Genomic DNA, 23,128 nt, shown 5'->3' with positions numbered 1-23,128 from the left:
AGCCTCATGGCTCAGTAGCATTGTATGCTCCTCTCCATGGAGAGATTATGGGTACAAATCCCCCTCCCCCACCCCCCTCCCCCCCCCCCCCCCCCCCCCCACATTTGTAATTTTATGCTTCCCACAGTGGGATCAGCTATAAACAATCTATTTTTTTCATAGGTGTCAACTATAAAGGATCTATGAAATTTTCTAAGATAATGCAACTAATACACAGAAAGTGAATTTATCTGAGAACATTTTAGAGTAACTGGAATCAGACCAAACAAAATAATGCTTTAAGAAAATATTAACAACAAACAATATTTGTTAATTTTTTTCAACAAATAAAAAGACATCCACTATTTAAAAAATTTTATAAGGGAAAAATGACCTTGCACCAAATCCAACCAAACAGGCAAACTGATGAGTGCTGAAGCATTGTGCAGTGTCTGCAACAATAGAAGCTGACATTCGCAATCCATTCTGAATAAGATGCTGATGAACCGCACCAACAGCCAGAAGTATTGGAACTGCCGGACGAGTTGGTTCCTGGAAGAAAAAGAAACAGCATTGCTCCAAAATAAGAAAATCAGTCTCATGGTTTTAAAAACCGGTACGGTCAAAGAACCGGAATGGAGAGGGATTCTTGGTTTTATGGTCAGACCGATGGTCAAACCGATGATGTCATAAATAATTAATTAATAATTATAAAATATAAATAAATAAATAATTTTATAACTAATACTTTAACTAAAAAATTTAATTAAATAACAGTAAAACATTTAACCTTAACTTTAATTTATAAAAAATGATATGTTCACAATATTTTCACAACATTTTTACAACAAATCCTAAGTGACAAGTTGTTACTTAGTTGTTATTCGTTGTTATTATTAAGGCAAAAAAGTACTCTTAGTATTAAGTTCAAATTTGAATCAATAAAAACTAACCATCTATATTGTAAAAATATTACGAATATAATTAGACAACCGAACTAAAGCCTATTACAAAAATTATTTTAGTTATTCTTTTATTTTTCAAATAACAAAATGTCACCTGCGAGTAACAACATCATTGCCCCCTTGATATTTCTTTTCCACCACATATCCTACCTTTAGTCCTTTACACGTTGATACTCCACCTACCACATATTTTGAAATCTTACATCCACACCTTGGTTAAATAAAAGCTCTGTACTAGTTTCTTTTTTTACTTTTTTCTAATTTTTCATCACTTTGTCTTCAAAACTCTCTCTCTCTCTCTCTCTCTCTCGTCAATATATGTGCATCCGTGCATGTGCAAGTCTACAAGAGCAGCAGCAAGATTTTTCTCATTCTTTTTATTCAACCAAAAAAAAAAAAATACAAGAGCAGCAAGAAAGCTCTGAAACTGAAGCGGACAGATTGTTCCTACATGGCTGCATCTCTTTGGTTTGGGTTTCCTCGGTTCTTTTTCAACTGTGTCAAGTCATAAATAGTAAATCTGATATTTCTTGTGTCAATGTGGGTGTCTTAGGCTTCACAGCTTGCAAAATCTCTCTTCTTCTTAAATTTGAAAAAAAATCTCTTTTTTTTTTTTTTTTTTTTTTGGGGTCAGAAACACAGTGGCCGAAGGGTTAATGATCAAAGCAGCTTAAAACCGGTTTAACCGTACCGGTTTCCGGTTAAACCGGCAGTTTTTCCGGGTTTTCTGTTTTTTTCCATTTTCGGTTTTTACTAATAACCGACCAGATTAAGGTCCGGTTCCCGGTTGAACCGGCCAGTCCGGTCCGGTTTTTAAAACTATGATCAGTCTACAAGAAAGTTTCCTCACAGGCTTTAATGAGGAGTACGTTAAAGTATCACACACGCACGCATGTATATGTGTGTGTGTGTTTACATAAAAACTCACGCATACACACTAGAACATGAGCCACTACGTGTAGGACAAATGGCAATCGTTTTCATAACATACAATATTTTATAAAGCCATAAAACTTTATCAAGAAAAATGCTGGACAACGAATAACAATCAGGAAGTTCAAAAATCGATATGATCAGGAATAATGCTAGTAGTGAACTAGAAAAGTTTCTGTTCAATGGTCATTTAACTAAATATAAATTTTTTAAACTTAATAAATTTAAGTTTTAACTCATGCTCACAGTAGATATAAACTCTCAGTAAGCTAAAAAAAGGATTGAGATATTAAAACAAAGATAACTTCAGGATGAATACAGAGGAAAGGTGAAAGTTTTTTACCAGCACATCAGAACGGTCCGACAGAACAAGCAGTTGGGAACCATTTCGAACAGCTTCATCAGCAGCTTCACAAAGCTTATTTAGTGTCTTTTCCAAGGAACCATCAACTCCTTTACGAATATCAAAAAATGTCGGCAAAACTTGGGGTTTCAAAGAGGGATCATTTAGCAAGGACTCAAGCTCCCCTTCATTGAGTACGGGACTGGACAAAATAACCTGCTCCATGGCAAAAAATTAATAAAGTGCAGTTCAAAATTTGAAAACGGAAAGCATTACATTATCATTTTACCTAAAACTCAATGCAAAATAATTGTTAAAAACACCATTAATATGGCAGAAAGAGAGATCCTAACAAACCTGTGAAGCATTTTCAGGTCCAACCTCTAAAATATTTCTTCGCTTCCCAATATTGATTTCAAGAGACATGACTAGTCCTTCTCTAAGAGGGTCAATAGCTGGATTTGTAACCTGCAGATAACACAAATGAAAAACCAGTTCAAATATAAAATTAACATCAAGAATTCATCAAAAAGCCAATTGCAAGCTAAAATCCTTAAAATGATAGCAAAGAAACACCATAATATTTAGAATGGTTTACATAATATAATTTAATATATATTATGCTAATGTCCATGAGAACAATTCTTATGAAGCCTGCAGATTGAAGTGAAAAAAAATACATCAGCAACTTGCAGCTTCACCAGGGAAAAAGTTGATAAGAGAGACTGAAAATTTTAACAGTCCCAGTCTAGATTTTCCCATCGAATAGATAACGCTCTAGAGGAGAAATTTGAAATGCACTTGACCATGTCATCTCGATGGGCACAGTTCTGGACAAGAGGTCCCTCAAGAGATATTGTAGGGCCAACTGCAGAGTGGGTGGGTGTGAGATGGAGAGGGATATTTGGTTTTGAGACAAGATTGATCAACAAGTGGCCAACACTGCAGAACTACATCTATCTTAGACAATCTCACTACATCCAATGCAAAGTTACCCAGTTGTTGATAGCAAGGCACAACGTAAACATGCAAAGCCCATCCCAAATCATTCAAACACTGGGATGCATGATCATTCCAGGGCATAATACCCTAAAACAGGTCAAGCTTTATATACAAATTCTTTGCTCATACGCTTGAGTGGAGGCAAGCATGAAACAATGTCTGGAGTAAGTTTTATACGAAACTTTGTAAATCAGTGGTTCCTATTTGGGGCCCATGACCTGAAAACTGCAGGTCCAAATCCTCCATCAGCCAATCAAGGCTAGTGGAGCAAAAAAGGCCCCAGACCAGGAGACATGAGGCTGGCCAAATCTCCCAGTTTCATACAATAACCCATGCAAACCAACTCTAAGTAAATTATAGCATACCTGTGCAAACCGCTGCTTAAAATAATCATAAAGCATGTGTGGCTTCTGAGACAGTATTGCCAGTGGAATATCATCTCCCATGCAAAATGTAGGCTCCTTCCCTTGTGAAGCCATGGTTTCAATAACCAATTGCACATCTTCGCTTGAGTAGCCAAATGCCCTAGTCCCATCAAATACAAAACAATGAACAACATTTAAAATGGAGACTATTGCAAGAATGTATTCAAACTAATTTCTTGGCCATCACCAAATTACCGATGATAACTATTAATTTATCTGATAAAAATCTTGAGGTAGTCATACCGGGATCAATTAACAAAGTAACGCAATCAGTCTCAATATATAGTACCAATATGATACTTAACAAGGAAATGCAATCTATCCAGTCTTCTGAATGTGATTCCCATCAACCACTTTATTACATTACTATTACATTACACCATAAACAGAAAATGAACATACCAGAACAGCACAAAGACGTGTGAACACAAATATCACTGCATAATACCTACAATTCATTGGCTTCCCAAAAGTAGGGGCAAAAGAAATGCGATTCACTTACTTTTGTATCACAGCCATTATTAAAGATTGAGGATTTTATCTCTAAGGAACTTCATCCACATTGCAGGTTAATCCATATACTAAAGTATTATTAGTACACAAACACACATGCATATGCATCATCAATAACACCACAGAAGTAGAGTTCCAAAAAAGAAAAAAAAAAAAGAAGAATAAGCTAGCAAGCATTTTCTCCTCTTTGTACCGCCACCACCACTTTAAAAATAGTGGGTACATTATTTAACAAACTTCATCATAATCCCAGGCTAATCAATAGTGTAAAGGTTTCTCAGGAAATAAAATTAGTAAGCAAGATACCCCCTTCTCTTTGTTCATTTAAGTATATAAACTTTACCACTATTCCTAAAGGTCATACACAATGCACAAGACATCCACTTTTGTGAGGTCTAAGAGAAGGTGGTAAGTAGTAAATCTCAAGGAGTTGGCTTAGTGGTTCCTAAGGTCTCACGATATCCATGAAATCCTGAATTCAAAACCTCTTGCCAACATCTTGGGGTCACCCCTAAGGGATTCCTCCTTGTAATTACCCATTGTCTAGAACGGGAGGATTGCACATGCCCAGGGGAATAGTCAAGAGGTACTTGAAGAGGTCTAGACACCCTTGTTATAAAAACAAAAATAAAAAAATAAAAAAAAAGAGTGGGTAAGTAGTTAGTCTTACCCCAATTTTGAAGATGCTGATTTCCATACTAAAACCTAGAATACATCACCTGGGCAGAGGGCACTTGCAATGGCCCCAAGGTTTGACCAATACTTTACTGCTATTTCTACAGGAGATAATTTCCAGCCAGAAATCATTGCACTTAGTGTGCAACATGATTCCAAATCAGCTCTGAACCTTCACAAAAATTTGTGTTCAAGAAAGCTGAAGGCCATGAAATTCTATTGCAAAGTTACTACTTTTTGCACGCACCCAATTCTTTTAAGCAATGCATTTATTTGGCTTCAAAAATTTTCATTAACCAGGAAGATTTCCTTCCTTGCAAAGAAGAATGGATTGCATTTATAATCACATCACCATTGGTAAAACAAAAACGCACATGCCCAATTCCTTTAAACTAAATTGTTTCCAATTAATTTATTTGACTTCCAAATTTCAGTAACAAGGAAGATTGCCTTCATACCAGGAATGGATCGCATTTATAATCACAACACCATAGGTATAACTAGAACCAAAATGAATTATCATTTGAGACACATCAATCAGCAATCATATATTTACACAATTGCAGATATATTATTAACAGAGTATATGTGTCTAATAGGATTAAGAAAGAAACTTTAAGTGCCAAACTCCTAGACAGCATCTTAGGACCACCCCCAGGGGATTCCTCCTTGTAATTACTTGGTGTTTGTGGAACGAGGAGACTACACGCACCTAGGGGAATGGTCCGACTCATTGAGCTCTGAATACCCATGTTAGCCAAAAAAACAAAAATTAAGAAACATTCACAACATCTCTCACATCACAGTGCTCAGAGTCATCTCCAAACAGTTCATGAAGTAGAACACTTACTGTTGGTGTCTCAATATTGCATCATTGTCCATAACCGTTCCTGATAGGAAGTTCACAGGCTTCAAGGATCGCAAGTTTTCCTTTATCCACTTTCCAAATGGATTTGACAAGGCTACTCGCTTTTTTACCTCCGTATTCTCATAAACCTGCAATCAGTATAATGTCATACCCTTTAGGAAAATTGGTCAACAATTTGGAAAAAATAGAAAAGAAATGAAGAAAACTAACCTCACTTTTATTTATATTATTGAAATATAGTTTTTTAGTTTACATAAGATTCTTGATTAAGCCATGCATTGCACAGGCATAACACTACTGAATAATAAAATGAAATGCCATGCAAGAAACAACAATGACAATGCTGACTTTTACTACTGAATAATGTGACTTTTGAAGGAAACCCTCCAAAAATTCTTTTAAAAAAAATAAAAATAAAAACCCCATAAAACGTGATTCTAATAAGTTTAAACAAACCAAAAAAAGAATCATCAGGAATGTTTTTATAAGTAATTGTCTTACAACAGCAATCAAAAATTAAAAGTTCTACAAATTTGATCATTCAGTAATTTACTCACTGGCTTCAATCCTGAACTTAATAGATAGCCATCACAAATAAATCCAATACCAACAATCATGCAATGGCACCAAGCAAAACCAAAATACAATGGTGTACATACCTGTCCGCTGGTTAAATCAACAGCTATCATCATCCCTGGCCCTAGTCGGCCTTTCATTGTAACTTTTGACTCATCCATAGGTAGGACACCAACCTAAATAAGAACAAAAAGGAATGCTTAATATCTTAAGTACATTCATGGAACCTATTAATGTCCTCAATATACTTTTTCTTTTTCTTTTTTTGAGAAATTGACACATTTTCTTGTTAGAAGTAAAAGCAACAATGGGCAAGAGGATTGTAGTTAGACTGAACTGTTAATTAATAAGAGATTTCCTTGAGTACGGCCTGACATGACAGATGATCAAGTAAGGAGATTCAAATCTGAGTAAATTGGTTTCAAGAAAGCCAAGGAATTCTAAAAGCCAAACTAGAGGCTGATCCCCTGGATCAAAATATGAGACAGACTTATGCTCCAACCATCCACCTTTTATGGTTATACATCAATCATAAAGAAACTTTTGAGTTATAACCAATAGGCCCAGATTTCACAGTTTTTTGAAGGGCCAAGACACCCAATCCCTATCATCCATAGATGAGGCAGATTTGAACTCTAACCAGTAAATAATTTTAATCCACAAAAACTACCCCAGAAACAATACAAAGTACAAGGTAGTCTAAAAAATTGTATCCAAAACATTACAAGTAAAAGATATTGAATTGGCGAACTCACTGAGAGTACCATTGTCACCAAGACCAAGGACAATTGACCATTCACAGAGTAATCTAAGAAACAAAAATCTGAACTGCACTTCCATAACTTTCACATCTTCAAAGCCACATCAAACACAAAGAAACTAAATTCCACACAGCAAACAAACATTTACCAATCCATTTCCCCCAACCAACCAGTAAATCAAATACTCTACGTGGCATCACCCAATCAGCTCCAAAGAGACAAAAAACATAGTCCAACAATGCATCAGCAAAATCACAATGAACCAACAAATGATCCACCAACTCCTGGCTACACCTACACAACCAATAAATGATTCCTCATTTTCTAAGATTACCATTAGTCGAAATCTTCCCCCAAGTTGTTGTTCAGACAATGAATGCTACCCCTCTTGGGGCTTTGGCACACTAAATTCCTCTCCATGGGAAAAAGATCTCCCTTGGGGCTCATAGCACACCACAGGAAGACCGCACATCAAACACCCTAATACCTCTGAAACTCCATCTCATTCTGTCAGGGCCAGCACTCCTTGGCGTATTTGAATACAATAATCCATGCATGGAAGCAGTCCAATTCCCATCATTAAACAATGTTATGAATCAACATCCCAATGTCTCTCCCTACTGCATTACAAGTAAGAAGGTAAGAAAGCATCCCAGTTAGCTACCAAAGAGTAGAAAATTGAATACAACTCCTTCAAAGGTTGATCCCCACACCTCCTATCATGCCAAATACCACATATTCTCCACTCCCAGCTCAAAACAAACAAGGCTAACAAATCTATCCCACCTTGTTCTAAGACTCTTCCATAAGCTACACCCATGAGTTCTTCACACAAGCTTCGTTGTCCAACCTCCTCCATTTACCCCATACTTTAAAGCAATGACCCGTCTCCACAAATAAAATATAAACAGCATAATTCTTACGAAAAATTATCAAATTATGTATATTAAAAAAATCAAATCAAAGGAAAAATGCAAAACACACCTCAGATGCAACATAGACAACATTGTCTGATGTCCGCCAATACCTAGCAGGGCGAAGTCCATTCCGATCAAGACATGCCCCCACTGTTTTTCCATCACTATGTCATAAGAATTAGAATAGCAACAATCAGAAAGAAGAATAACAAGTTTGCGAAAAAGAAACAAGAAAGTCAAAGAAAAAGAAGAGTAATTGATAGAACGTCAACAGGGCAATATATCCTCCAAAGGCTTCTAAAGAAAATTTAGGACATCAACAAATAATAATCACCGAGCCCCAGAAACATGTGTAATGCTATGCAAATACTTTACAACAAAGGCATTCATCACAAACTTCTATTCTTGATTTCACATCGGTCTTCTACCACATAAATTGAACTTAATAACTACCACTTGTCCCAAAAGCTTAAGCTAATTGGAAATGGTGAATATAATTACTTAGCCATTACCTAACACTCATCCTCGCGTGTGAGCCCAGACTCACCCTCCATATGTGGGGCCCAACACCTGGATTTGGAACTTTAAATGAGAAGTACACAGAGATAAGGTTCAAACTCAAGACCACTACTCTGATACTATAATAAAATACCATTTGTCACAAAAGCTAAGCTAATAAAAAATGGGAAATTTAACCACTTGACCACTATAACAAAACTGAAGCAATGCAAAACAACTAATCTTTCTCCTCAGAAAAAGTTCTCTGTAGCACATTAATGTGACATGTGAAACTAAAATTTTCCAAAAGAAACTAGTAGTCCAAAATAATCAGGTAATTATGATGCTGAGCACTAAAGAGATCTTTCAGCTAAACTTCCAGCATTCTGTATCCAAGGTAGCAGCAGAGATATAGCAGTATATCATCTGGCAATAAAGATGCAGCTATATTTGGCATTGGCCCACTAAAAGATTTACCATCCCCAATGTTAGTAAACTTCTTACTTTTTAGTTCCACTTTTTCCTTTTTCTTTTTTTGGTTAATTAAGATTATCATCTGTCAGTATGGGTTCTGGCAGTAGTAGAGATGCCATATCTAGCAGTGCCCAAGAAATCACCCTCCTACATTCATTTGAATTTATACATTATTCAGTTTTCCAAAGTACAAAAATCGTGTTGACTAGGAATTCTAAGTAAAGCAATATGATTCATATTGCTTGTTGAAAGTGACCAGTTAGGAGAAATCGCCTTCCTACATACAGTTGGATTTATATAATCTCTACACAATTAAACAATAAGCCTAATTCAAGATTTGTGTTCCTATTACAGCAAAAATGGTCTATACATATCTTATTTCCTTCAAAACAAAAGTCCTTCACACTGAAGAAACAATTCAAATCTTGATTGTATTGGTGCATCCCCAACCTGCATCACATTAGCCAATGTTCAATGCCCTAACTCTCTCATCTTGGCCAATCAAAGTAGATTTGGCGACACTTCAACCATTAGTTAGTCTAGAAGTCAGTGCCAAGACTTTTTCTTTCCATTAAAGAAAAGTACAATAGTCCTTCTAATGCACTAGGTAGTTGTGATGGAAAATAACACAAGGGTCAGTACCCATCCAAGGCCCTTTGCACAGACTAAGGCCCATTTCAAGATTCCTATTTTATAAATCAAGGTTTTGCTAATCAATGTCAGTGGCAAGAGAACTGCTGATTCTTTTAAAATGCCTTGGAAGCGTCACCTGAATAAAAGTAAAGCAGGCCCATCCCAAGCCTCCATCTGACCCTTGTAGTAGTCATAAAAGTCAGCCACCTAAGTAGAAAAGACAAAGTGATAGTTGTCAACAAGGATATACATTCAAATTACATAAAGTTCACTGTAATGAAGACAATTACATAAGACATTTGTCCAAAAATCCTGAAGACTAGATCCAAATGAATGAATTCAAGTTGCTGGAATAAATATGACAAGACAAAAAAGGGTGTGAAGATTGAGTACTGAGGAAAGATATAGTGGCCAAGGATGTTGGAGAAAATAAGGCCCAAAATAAAGGATATTGGAAAGGACCATCATGTTGATAGAAGATGCAATTTTGGTATTTGGTCAGTTAATTTAGTTTGGGGAAATAAACTGAACAAACTTAACAAACACCGTAATGACTGGTGGTAGTCATGACAATGCAATAAAGTAAAAAAGTTGATGAAAAATAGATAATCCACTACAAAGAGATTTTTTTTTTCCTAGTTTTTTTCAAATTATGTTGACACCTTACTGGAAGTGTCAACATAAATATACCTCAGGATATTTGATCATAAGAGTTGGATGATTCTTGTATGCCTCTGGGACAAGAATCATTAGAGCTTCCTCAGCAGTACGGCCACTCCTTATTAATAACTGAACAAAGCATAAAAAAAAATGAACTAGTATCAGGCCAAGATTAAGAAACTAGTGAAACTTAACATAGAAATACAAGAATGTCAAAACACCAAATCATATAATCAAATCAGGTGAGTTTTATAAATAACAAATGCTAATAGATAAATAGGTTGCCCTTAAGCCATAAAAGCAAATGTTTCAAAGAAAAAGTACAACAGATACAAGAGAAAATTTCCAGCAGTTTATGGAGATACCAGACAATCTTGAAAAACATGGTCATATCAAGGATTCAAACCAACCATGAAAGTTAAAAAATAACTCAACATGAATAGTCATTAAAAACATCCTCTTGCAGGCACCAATCAGGTGGTCGCATATCAGCATAAAATCAAATGGATCTTTCAAATTTGAAATCAATATTATATTGAAAGCATTTTGTTAAAATACATATACTATAATTTCTAACTAATGAACATTATGAATAGATCAAATGTTTAATATGTATGCTTAGTTGCAAAGATGGCAGTTTGTCATTATAACTTACAAACTTAAAAGATTTTAGAGATAAATTCCACTAAGAGTATATATCTTCTGAAAGAACATTCAATTTTTGACATTTATTTCTGTTCAATAATTTAATTCTAAATAGTCACTGCCAACAAGGGCTCCAATGACATGTATTAATAAAACAATGACATAAGTGATAGATCATACTTCTGCTGCGCTATCAAGATTTGCAGAGTCCGATGCCTTTGGGTTACCAAATGGACGAATTTCATTTTCACGCCCACGCCATACAGATGACTTCAATGAGCTTTCTCGAGATTGCATCCAGTTTAAGTTACCCTGCACAAAAATCACTGTCAAAATAAAGAAACTTAAAGTCTCTTTTTATTTTAGCTGAATTCAGTCTAACTTATATCTGCATTTTACAGCATAGTAGAACAGATAACAGCCAGAGCTAAGGAAATTTTAACCTGAATGGTATTGATTTCTCCATTATGTCCAAGAAATCTCATTGGTTGTGCAAGAGGCCATCTGGGACTAGTATTTGTGCTGTACCTTCGATGATAAATGGCAAAAGGGGATTTATAAAGATCACTTTTAAGGTCAGAATAAAATAACCCAAGAGCTTCAGAGCGAAGCATTCCCTTGTAAACTATTGTCTGATTGGATAAAGAACAGAAATAAAGCTCGCTTCCCCAAGTTTCTGAGCTTGCTGCTCTTTCAATCAATTTTCGGCAGATGTACAGTTCTCTTTCAATGTCTTCGACAGTCTCTTCTTTGACAGCTTTAACAAATACCTGCTGTATGTTGGGCATGGTTTCTCTGGCATAGTAACCAACTATAGAAGCATTCACAGGAACAGGCCTCCATCCAAGCACCTCAAGACCCTCTTGTCGAAAAGTATTCACAATAACTACAGAAGCAATTAAAATTAATCATCATTTAACAGATTACACATACAAAATTGAACATTTTCCAGACTGAGTAGCGAAAATTTCATGGAAATTGAGGAATTAATGATACTGAAAGAAACATTCAATAATATTTAATTCTATATCAGTGGGCATCAAGAAATATTTAGCATCCGACAAAAAGAAACAAAAGGAACACAAGAATCTAAAAGGACTGCAACCCTTTCTTTTTTCTTCTCTTTTTTTTTAATCCTTTTTAAGTAGCCTGCCATGTCTTGGTAGGATTCATGAAATTGAAAGCAACTATCACACGGAGACAGCCAAACTCACTGAATACCAATCTAGGTGTATTATCACAACCAAAACTCACCACAGCATGTGCAAGCTTATCTATTATTTGCACCAAGTAGCACATTAGAGATACCATTCTTTCAGATCATATTATCATCCCCAGCTTTGGTATAATTTTTCTCTTTTACTTATATAGGTGGATTGCTATTAAAAAGGTGGCATGCTGGAGGGTAAGATCGTGGGGTGCAAGACTCAGACCAACCAGGTTTGTGTGCAACTTACCAATCAGAAAAATATAGGTTTGTGCATATATGAGAAGAAATAAGAAGCCAATAGTTAACCAACAAAACGTAAAAAAACAAATCAATACATAAGGCTTGCAAAGGAGATCTAGAACTGCTTCAAATATATAATTTTGAGCCACTGCCTATGATATACATTAGTTCTACTAGAAAAATGGCTTATGGAAACTAAAGACACTGCTTGTGTCTTCTGAACTTAAATATTCAGAAGGGCTATGCAGATTAAAGGAATAAGCCAACCCTGATGCCTGACATAATAACTTACAATTAAGACATAATTTGAACCCCAAATAATCCTGAAAAGTTCTGAGTTCTTGATTTTAGTTATCTGTAAATATTTTCCTCAACATTACCATCTTAAAGATTTCTAACTTAGAAATCAACTTGAAAATGATGATGTAATAATATCTGAGTCAAATAAAGCATCAAAAACTTTTAAAAACCTGAAGAGGCTATTAGATCCTATTACCATGCCATAAACTAAAAATGGTCACTCATGAGTTTCAGAATATAATCTTCAGAACTCTCACTCTTCTAATTTCAAGTAAAAAAGAACCTCTGTCCACATTCCTAAGTTTTCATGGCATGCCAAAAGAATCAAGAATTATTGACTAAGAAATACATAATTCTCATCAATAAAACTAATAGTCAACTGGACTACTTTGTATTTATAACAAATAAGTAAAAATCAATGCTTAACATATACAAAAGGAAGAAGAGCCATCAAACAATCATTCATGATGAGATACTTGAGAAAACAAAAAGAATTAAGTAATAAGAATGATTAAAACTAATTAAAAATCACCTCTTTTGGCTTCTTTCAATAGGTCATCATCTTTGGGAAGGAAAATCATTCCAACAGCAGTATGCAATTTATCAAAGGGAGCAATCCCTTGCTTATTTGCCCAGCTGTTAAATAGATCCCAAGGAATTGAAGTCATCACACCTGAACCATCACCAGAGTCATTATCTGCTCCACATCCCCCACGATGTTCCATACAGCCAAGAGCTGTAAGAGCATCCTTAATTATCCCATGCGATTCTTTATTTTCCAAATTGGCAATGAATCCAACCCCACAAGCTCCTCTCTCTGATAATATATCATCCAAGCTTGCAACCTGCTGAGCATGAAAACTGGATCATATAGACAGGACCACATGGAGCAGTTATTTTACAGGAACAACAAATTAATATCATATCAAGCACAGTCCAATGCCAACAAGAAGTTGGATCCAAACAATTGACAGATATAAAAACAACATTCTATATAGATCCTCTAGTTTTTTTTTTTTTTAATATATAGGTAATGAATCCTCTAGCATATCAAGAATATTGCGTCTTCATTGATTATGAGGTCTTCAAACACTTTAAGAAATAAAAATGCAATTCTAGAATACTTGTCTCATTATACCAAGTTAATAATTTTGTTCCAATGACTTTTCCGGTTTTGCCTATTGGTTTGGAACTGAACATTTAGGTACCAAACAATTCTAGTGTACCGTTTCAAATATATTGAGTTCAAGTTACACCTAGTGTAACTCTAAGTAATATTACACCACCCAATAACTAGTTAATAAATTTATATTTTGAAAATTCCACCGTTAGATTACATGTTCTATATGTTCTAAACATGCATGCCAATTTTCATACCAATTAGATGTTATTTACCATTCGATCCATAAACTCATGTTTTATGCATTATTTTAAACTACAAAAACTTAAATTATATAGTTGATCATTTTGAAATTTTGCAAGCATGGAAAATATACAAAAATAATGTAATCTAACAGTCGATTTATCAAAATTCACATACAGTTAAAAAATATTGATTAGTGTAACATTACTTAGAATTACACCAGGTGTAACTTGAACCCAACACATACACACACACATACATACATATATATATATATATAACTCTAAAAATCCCATTAAACTCATAAGCTTGCCCAACCCAAACTCACAAATCCATGACAATCCAAAAACAAAGCCCACACAAAAAAGCCAACAAAGTTATCTTCATCCATGTTATTTTTTAAATTTCTCTTTATCTCTCATTGCTTTTCTCTCTAACATTCCCAATCCTTTTTAATTCTCTTTCTTCACTCTACCTCTCTCTCTTAACTCTTCTTCTTTTCCTTATTTATTTTCTGACTGTGCCCAAGCAAACCACTTTTTTCTCTTTCTTATCTCTCTTGCCCTATCTTCGTTTCTCTCTTAAGTGTTATCTCTAAATAAATCCAAAGTTTCTGAAATACCAACCCTATAATTTACATTGTGTCTCTTTTCTTCTCTCTTCCTAATGCTCTTCCAGTCCTTTATCATTTTCTCATCTCCTCTATCTCTCCCTCTCTCTCCAATTTGGCCAGTTTCAAGAATGCCTCTCCCCTCTGAATTTTCTCTTCCAGAAACGCTAGCATTTGACATTGTCATAACCAGCAACAAAATGAGCACTGAACAACCAAAAAAGGTCACTCAGGACCATAACACACGTTTTCCTCCCAAGATTTGCTGGAACTTCCAGAACAGTCCGGTAAAGGTCAATATTTAAGGCAAGAAAAATTATAGGGGTTAGATGTACTGGTTTATGAAACAGTACGAAATATATCAGCATTCTGGCCAGTACGGAATAGCTTTCAAAGCATTGGTACCATTACTACAGCATTATAAAAGGAAAACTGAAAAGAGAAAATGAATAAGATGACTTAGACGGGGGGGAAAAACATGAGAAACTCAATGGCTTAAAATCATCTTATTTAGTTATACAATCTAAAGAAGGATGCATGTAAAACTCATGACCTCTACCCAAAGTTTAACAATACAGATGTCTACTTATGACCAGCTAAAAAAATCAGGCTTTTGGTGTGAAATTAATAACTTGGCCCAAGATAAAATAAAATAGTAAACTTGGTAACATGGTTTGGAAATCTGAACTAGGGGCATCAACAGGTCTAATCTGGCAGACTTTTTGGAAGATCTCATTCTAAATATAATATTATACTTCTCAATAGCCAAGTACAAATTTGAAGCTGACTGGAGTTGAATTGTCCCATACAACTTTCAATCTATTAATAATAAATAACATCCAATCAGGCTAAGGTTTTAAACAATAGATCCACACTCTGTATGCAGGCAGCAATCCTTCTCTTGAAATAACTGAAAGTATCTTTAAAAAATCAAGGGGTAGCACACTTACATGAAGAAAAACACATACATAAGACATAACATGTTGGAAGATATCATTGCAGGTGTCATATTACAACTATGAATCCTAGACTGGCTAATCGTTAGATTCAATATTGAGAATAGGATTACAAAGAGAACAAAAACTCAAAAAAAAAAAAAAAAAAAAAAGAGCCAGCCTTGCTCCTTCCAAAAACATATGAACAAAATCAGAAATTAGGATTACGAAAAAAAAAAAAAAAAAAAAAAAAAAAAAAAAAAAAAAGAGCCAGCCTTGCTCCTTCCAAAAACATATGAACAAAATCAGAAATGCAAAAGAGAAAACAATCTCCAGTGAAAATCTACTAGTGTTGGTCTAAAAGCTCACTATTTAGTGTCTATTTGGAAACAGCTTATTTAGCTGATACTGAAAACTTTTTTACTGAAAATACTATAGATAAAGACAAAAATTAGCTGAAATAGTACAGTGGGACCCATGAATAATACCAAAAAGTAAAGTGGGACTCATAAATAGTAGCAAAAATAAGTTAAATAGTAAAATAAACTAACCTTTTAAGCCAATGTCAAACGCAATCTTAGAGTGGCTGCTCTCAAGAATCAAGCACAATGCTATTGCACTTGACAAAGATATAATTTGAGTCATGTTCACTACCATCAAAGATTCATAATCCAGGGTTTACAGGAACCAAGGTACAGTTATGGCCATGCACATGCATACAAAGCAAGCCTCTTACATCACATGGACCAGGATGCAGAGATGCAAACATTTTTTTTTCTTTTTTTATTGTTAGTTACACATACACTAATTGGTTTTGGACAACCTCACCTTCCATCCCATTCCAATGAGAAGATAAGGTGCCATTTGAGCTAAAGATTATTAGCAAGGATGCAAAAATACAAACACCATTGGTTTGACACTAAACATGACTCATTATCAACAAAATCTATCAAAGGAATTACTAGTGACTATTTTTCCCCCTTCTTTTTTTTGCTTACAAGTGATAGGGGAATTTAAACTTATTACCAGGTAGTGCTCCAAAAATTGTATTAAGGCTATTAGTCATCTAAAATATTTGATTAAAGATCATATCTAGTGCACAAAACTCCCAAACTTCTACCGGGTCTAAGAGAGGTGATTGGTAGGCAACCCAACTCCCAATTTGTTTTTTGGAGAGGCAGATTCTTGAACTCTAACCCTCCACATGTGAAATATTTGATTCCTCGTAATAATTTATCAAACTTTTGTTAATTATAAACACACTTCATCCGCATTCATCATTAAAAATATAAACATTTTTTTAATAAGAAATAGAAATTTTATTCAAATCGTGAAAAAGAGTCACCCAAGTATACATGATGTATACAGCTAAGGACCAATACAATCAAGAACACAAATTACAAGCATCCATCAAAGCATAAGCCAAAAAAATAGAATGACTTTCTATGACTAACATTCATTCCAATAATGTTTTAAAGAAGAAAATTTTCAGGTCTGCCACTGTCCTTTTAGAGTCCTCTAAGCTCCAATTATTTCCCTCCCGCCAAATGCACCACATCAAGCAATGAGAAACAACCTTCCAAATAACACCATTACGATGAAGTCCAAACTTCCCTTGCCAACATGCAACTGCAATCTTTAGCATTACCCAGTGAATACCAAACAAGGTAATAAAAGATATAACACCAATCAAACCCCAAAGCTACATTCCAAAAAAAGAACACAACTCTAGAAGGGACCTTTGGCTTCCAAATGCTCCTATAAGGGAAACACTGATCACAGACACCAGTCAAAACCCAATAGGAGTTGCTAACCTCAAAACTCTTTCTCATAGCAGGTATCCAACACATCTTATCATAACCAGTACCCCTCAAAGAAACTCCATGTATAACATCCATAAAATTAGACAAAGACTCCAATTCTCAATCCTAAACAGCTCGCAAGAATTTCATATCCCAATAAAGAACCCCTTTGGGGAACTTCATGAGATCAACCACATAAACCTCCTTGTTACTACTTATTCTGATTAACTCTGGAAAACACAAACTGAAAGGGCTATCCCCACACCAAACACCATGCCAAAATTTCACTCTAGACCCATCCCCAATCCCAAACTGAATATAGTAAGAGAAAGTAGGCGAACCACCTCAAACAGTCTTCCATAAACTCACTACATAAGGACCTAGAATGGAATTAGAATACCAACCTCCCCCTTCACTTCAATATTTAACCCCCTATCATCCTTCTCCAAAACGTATCTCTCTTAGTTCCAAATCTCCACAATCATTTTCCCAACAAAGCTTCATTAAAGCATCTCAACTCCTAATCGCCAATCCCTCAAACTGAAGAGGAGAACATACCTTAGACCAATTCACCAAGTGAAATTTTGAATCATCTCCCATACCACTCCAAAGAAAATCCCGTTGGAGTTGTTCTATGCGATTCACGACATCAACCACAATAGGAAAAAGAGAAAATAAATAGGTTGGCAAATTGGATAAACAATATAAACATTATCTTGAATGTTAGATTCTTTTCACAAGTAATATGTATGCTTTTACAAACATCATTAACAATTAAAATGCAAACTTCAAGATAAAATAAGTGAAGCTTTGTACTTGTTTGAAAATTTGATAGAACCATTGTTCCCACTTCCCCAAAAAAAAAAAATCAAGCAGCACAGTAAATGATGATATGTAAGAACAAAAGTAGAGTTTTTTGTATTATTCAAAACAAGTGCAGTACCATTTCAGTGCATCTAGTTATAGATGGGTACATGATAAGTATTAGTATCTAATTATAAATAACCTGTTCTTTTCAGCAGCATGCAACCACCACTAACAAATTCAAATAACATACTTATACCTTTAAAAGATAAAGTGCTTATTATCTGTGTTCCCATTGAAAAACACCATTGTTTTATTGTAGTGGTTCAATTTGCATCAAAATTAACTCAAAGCCAAAATCACGACTCACCAAAAACTTGCAAAGTAAGAATTTTTACTACATATTGCTTTGACCATCAATCCTTGTTATAAATAACTCTGTTCTCGTCAGCAGTGAGCAACACAACTAACAAATTCAATTAACATGCTTATACCCTTTATAAGATAATGTGCTTATAATCTGTGCTCCACTGAAAAACACCATTTTTTTCATCGTAGTAGTTCAACTTGCATCAAACTTTACTCAAAGCCTAGATCATGACTCGCCACGAACTTGCAAAGTGAGTTTTTATTGCATATTGCTTTAACTATCAATCCTTGTAATAATTAAGTCATACAGGTACCTAAATAAATTCAGTCAATTTTTTGGGTCTCAAAAAACATTGAAAGTACTTCTAATTCTAAAGACCCAAGGCACTGTTTGATTGCTATTTAATAACCACCTAACCTATCTTTTCATGGCTAAGATTGCAGAGACTATAATTAGCAATTCCTTCTTGCTTTTCAAAGCAACAAAAGTACTCCCAAAATCCTGAAGTCCTGTTTGGTTAGTATATTTAAAAACAAAAACAAAAAATAAACAAAAAGTAATTTTGTTGTTATTGCATGAGTACATATGGCAAACTCCGATTTTTTTTTTTTTTTGGGAAATAATTAAGGCTTAGTTGAATTGAACTGAGTTGTATATGTCAAATACAATCGAATTTAACTCCTAAAAACAAGAAGAGAAAATCCAAAACGAGAAGCAAACAGTAGCTTAGTTTATCTCAAGAGAGTTGGGGAACAAAACAAAACACAAAAGAATGATTACAAAAAAGAAAAGAAAAAAATAGTTAAGTAACAAAATTCTTAAGGGCGCGTTTGGCTTCGCTTCCAAGAAGTAAAAATAAAAAACGCATTTTCTGGAAATGAAACCCAAACAAGTCTTCCAATTCAATCACTTTCATGAAAGATTGCTCGGAAAAACAATAATCCAAGCAAAAAAGAAAAGCGCACCTTCGGTCTCAAATCAGAGCGAGAATCCGATTCCTCCAAGGCGCTATTGTTACGTGCAAGATCAAGAACCGCTTTGACCTTCGACGAAGAAACAAAGTGCGAGAAGGTTCGAGAAGTCGCAGAGAATTTCCGCCTGCTTCGCTTGGATTTGCAATGTAAACCGACGAAATCAATGAAGTAGCGGCCATTGTTGGAAGAAGCGAGAATCGAAGGCTTTGGTGAAGAAGAGTGGAGAAGGTGAGGAATGGGAGAGACTGACTGTAAAGCCATAGAAAAAGAGAGAGAGAGAGAGAGAGAGAGAGAGAGTGTGTGTGTGTGTGTGTGTGTGTGTGTGAAGAGAAATGTGGGGATGAGGGTGAAGATAAAAGGGCAGAGAATGAGAGATAGAGAGGTTTAGAACCACCAGCCTCACATTCTCACAAACACAAACACCAAGCTCTGGCGTTTACTTCTACTGCTATCTATTCCCACTACCACTACTCTTTTTTCCTTTCTCTTCGTTGTACTATATAATTTTTCTTTTATTTTCTCTTTCTTTCTTTCTTTGATGTTTACACTTTCCATTTCAAATTCAGGTCCTCAGCTTTTGCCACATGTGTCGCGGTCCACCTTAATGCTCTGCACTGCCCTTTTAAAAAAATAGTTAAGTAACAAAATTCTTAAGGGCGCGTTTGGCTTCGCTTCCAAGAAGTAAAAATAAAAAACGCATTTTCTGGAAATGAAACCCAAACAAGTCTTCCAATTCAATCACTTTCATGAAAGATTACTCGGAAAAACAATAATCCAAGCAAAAAAGAAAAGCGCACCTTCGGTCTCAAATCAGAGCGAGAATCCGATTCCTCCGAGGCGCTATTGTTACGTGCAAGATCAAGAACCGCTTTGACCTTCGACGAAGAAACAAAGTGCGAGAAGGTTCGAGAAGTCGCAGAGAATTTCCGCCTGCTTCGCTTGGATTTGCAATGTAAACCAACGAAATCAATGAAGTAGCGGCCATTGTTGGAAGAAGCGAGAATCGAAGGCTTTGGTGAAGAAGAGTGGAGAAGGTGAGGAATGGGAGAGACTGACTGTAAAGCCATAGAGAGAGAGAGAGAGAGAGAGAGAGAGAGAGAGAGAGAGAGAGTGAGTGTGTGTGTGTGTGTGTGTGTGAAGAGAAATGTGGGGATGAGGGTGAAGATAAAAGGGCAGAGAATGAGAGATAGAGAGGTTTAGAACCACCAGCCTCACATTCTCACAAACACAAACACCAAGCTCTGGCGTTTACTTCTACTGCTATCTATTCCCACTACCACTACTCTTTTTTCGTTTCTCTTCGTTGTACTATATAATTTTTCTTTTATTTTCTCTTTCTTTCTTTCTTTGATGTTTACACTTTCCATTTCAAATTCAGGTCCTCAGCTTTTGCCACATGTGTCGCGGTCCACCTTAATGCTCTGCACTGCCCTTTTGTTTTTCTTTTTGATTTGATTTGCTGCATCAAGAACCTGTCCGTATGGTAATCTAGAAGTGTAAAAAAAAAAAAAAAAAAAGTTAATCTTGGGTCCTATATGCACAGAAAGTATTCGAACGGTGACACCTGATTTTTTTTAAGAAAGTTTTAACTTATAGCGTTTGTTCTTAATAATAATTTCTTATTATCAGATCAAAATATGTGATTAAAAGTATACACGTATCACTATTATAGTAGATAAATTTAACTGAATACTAAACCCAATCAAATACAATATAACTGAATACTGAACCCAATCTTTGCAAATTAAGTTAAAACTCAAAACGGGATTTCTTTTTTTCCTTCAATTTTGTCGGCACTTTATCATCATTTGGCCTATTATTTGTCCACATCCCAACAAGGTCAACACACAATAGCAGTGGACCTAAGTTGGTTTCCTTATATTCCAAAATTCAAAATGAACCCAGTGAATTTTACCACTTGGTCAATAATTTAAATAAATATCAAAATATTGATAATTAATATTTATTTTAATGTTAATGATGTGGTAATTCTAAAATCTAATCCACTTGTTTCAAAATTAATTTGATAAGATTTTAAGAATTCTACAGTAGTGGAGTTACTTACAAAGTTTAGAGGATCACTCCCAGTTAGGTAGTATATGACAAAAAGTTTTACTAAAGTGTTTTGTTTGTCTTTTTTTATAAATTGCGCAAAAGGTGTCAATTGTCAAACGTGTCTTTGATTGATGAGTTTTGATTAGTTTTTTACGGTCAGGTATTTTGGTCAATTTTGGTGGCTTTAATTTGATAAGATAATTGCTATTTGCCAAAATGCCAAGTATGATCTTTGTTTCCTTACCTACTTAATTTGATTTGATAACTTCGGAAGTATTATTAAATTACAGAAGTGATGTGCTCGAATTTTGAATGAATCAATACTTTAGAAAAAGGCTTTGATTTGTAGGCATGCTGTCTAAACCAAACAATAACCAGATTTTAGTTTTCTTTTTCTTTTTCTTTTTTGAAATGCAGGTTTTAGTTTTCTATAGTTATGTTTGTGTTAGTTTCTTTTTTCTTTTCTTTTTTTTATGGGAGTTTGTGTTAGCTTTAAATACGAAAATATATGGCACAACCCAGTATCATCCTTACAAAATTCAACAAATAGCGAAATTTTAAAATCAATGAACGAATGCACGCGTGTGATATTTGCAATAGCCTCTACGACTCAAAGATATGAGACGATACCTTGTATGTTTGATAAACATATAGGTCCCACAGGGTAGGCCCAAAAAAAAAAAAATTTCAAATATATGGTGATGATCTTAGGATAACAATTAAACTATAAGTCCTATATAAATACAAGATACTACCTTTGAAGGTACGTAAAAATTCATTAAACATAGTGTATACTATTTTTCACAACTGTAAGTACTAACTTAAGTATTGGAATGGTTGTGTCTAACAATACACATGTCAACACCAAACTATAAGTGGAATTTTGCCTTTACAAGTCTTTCAAAACTTCTGTTGACATTTGAACACTAACTTTTTGTGTTGTAATCATCACCATCATCATCATATATTACAAAATAAAATATGAAAATGTTATGTATATTTTAGGGTAAATCCTCTTCTCTTTTTTTAGCAACCAAAAAAAGTCCTCTATTTTTTGGGTTAAGTGAAAAATATTAGTTCCATAAAATAAAGTGAATGATGTATGGTTAGGTCCATGAAATTATGCTACGAATTCCCACTTGAGAAAATTTAGTCTAACCTAACTTAAGTTAATTAAATTAATAATTCCTATATTCTTTTTTTTCTTTTTCTTTTTCTTTTTTTGAGAATTAGGTATATAAGTCAGCATTAGATTTTCAACTCATTAAACTAAACACTATAGTTCATCTTTAGCTAGGGAGGTTTGAACGTAAAATGTTATTTTAGTGTGATGCATTTGTTTTTTTCCGCAACCTAACATCTGAACCAGTCGCAACAATTATAAAAGTTATATAACTTTTTGTATGCCAATACCAATACCAATAATGTGATCTTTTAGTTTTATTTGTTCTAAGTATGTGGCTATTACTTTTCAAAAAAAAAAAAAAAAAGTATGTGGCTATTAAAAAAAGCAGGCCACCAAATCAACTCTTTCTTTGATCTGACAACAGCGTTAGATTTTTTTTTTTTTTTTTTTTTTCGTATGGTAATCTAGAAGT

General features: G+C 34.7%; 1 protein-coding gene across 2 annotated transcripts in view; it reads right to left on the bottom strand.

The window, feature by feature from the left end:
• LOC112004190 (ferredoxin-dependent glutamate synthase 1, chloroplastic/mitochondrial) overlaps window positions 1-20,767 on the bottom strand; it is a 36,150-nt gene extending 15,383 nt beyond the window's left edge. The window contains exons 1-13 of one of the 2 annotated variants that reach the window (XM_065783096.1): window positions 20,273-20,767; window positions 13,150-13,462; window positions 11,311-11,753; window positions 11,048-11,179; window positions 10,253-10,351; window positions 9,699-9,769; window positions 8,025-8,121; window positions 6,363-6,455; window positions 5,686-5,831; window positions 3,588-3,747; window positions 2,578-2,688; window positions 2,221-2,436; window positions 374-531 (exon numbers count right to left, since the gene is read on the bottom strand). In XM_065783096.1, the coding sequence (XP_065639168.1) occupies window positions 374-531; window positions 2,221-2,436; window positions 2,578-2,688; window positions 3,588-3,747; window positions 5,686-5,831; window positions 6,363-6,455; window positions 8,025-8,121; window positions 9,699-9,769; window positions 10,253-10,351; window positions 11,048-11,179; window positions 11,311-11,753; window positions 13,150-13,462; window positions 20,273-20,542 (2,309 nt within the window). In that variant the 5' untranslated portion in view covers window positions 20,543-20,767. Of the gene's footprint in view, window positions 1-373; window positions 532-2,220; window positions 2,437-2,577; window positions 2,689-3,587; window positions 3,748-5,685; window positions 5,832-6,362; window positions 6,456-8,024; window positions 8,122-9,698; window positions 9,770-10,252; window positions 10,352-11,047; window positions 11,180-11,310; window positions 11,754-13,149; window positions 13,463-19,466; window positions 19,958-20,272 lie in introns of those variants that run through there. The other variant, XM_065783097.1, reaches the window with a different exon arrangement.
• Window positions 20,768-23,128: the final 2,361 nt, after the last annotated feature.

This window comes from Quercus suber, unplaced genomic scaffold (assembly GCF_002906115.3).
Source record: "Quercus suber isolate HL8 unplaced genomic scaffold, Cork oak 2.0 scaffold_328, whole genome shotgun sequence".
Classification (NCBI taxonomy): Eukaryota; Viridiplantae; Streptophyta; class Magnoliopsida; order Fagales; family Fagaceae; genus Quercus; species Quercus suber.
Note: the sequence above shows the minus strand (reverse complement) of the source record. Positions and strands in the feature narration are given on the sequence as shown.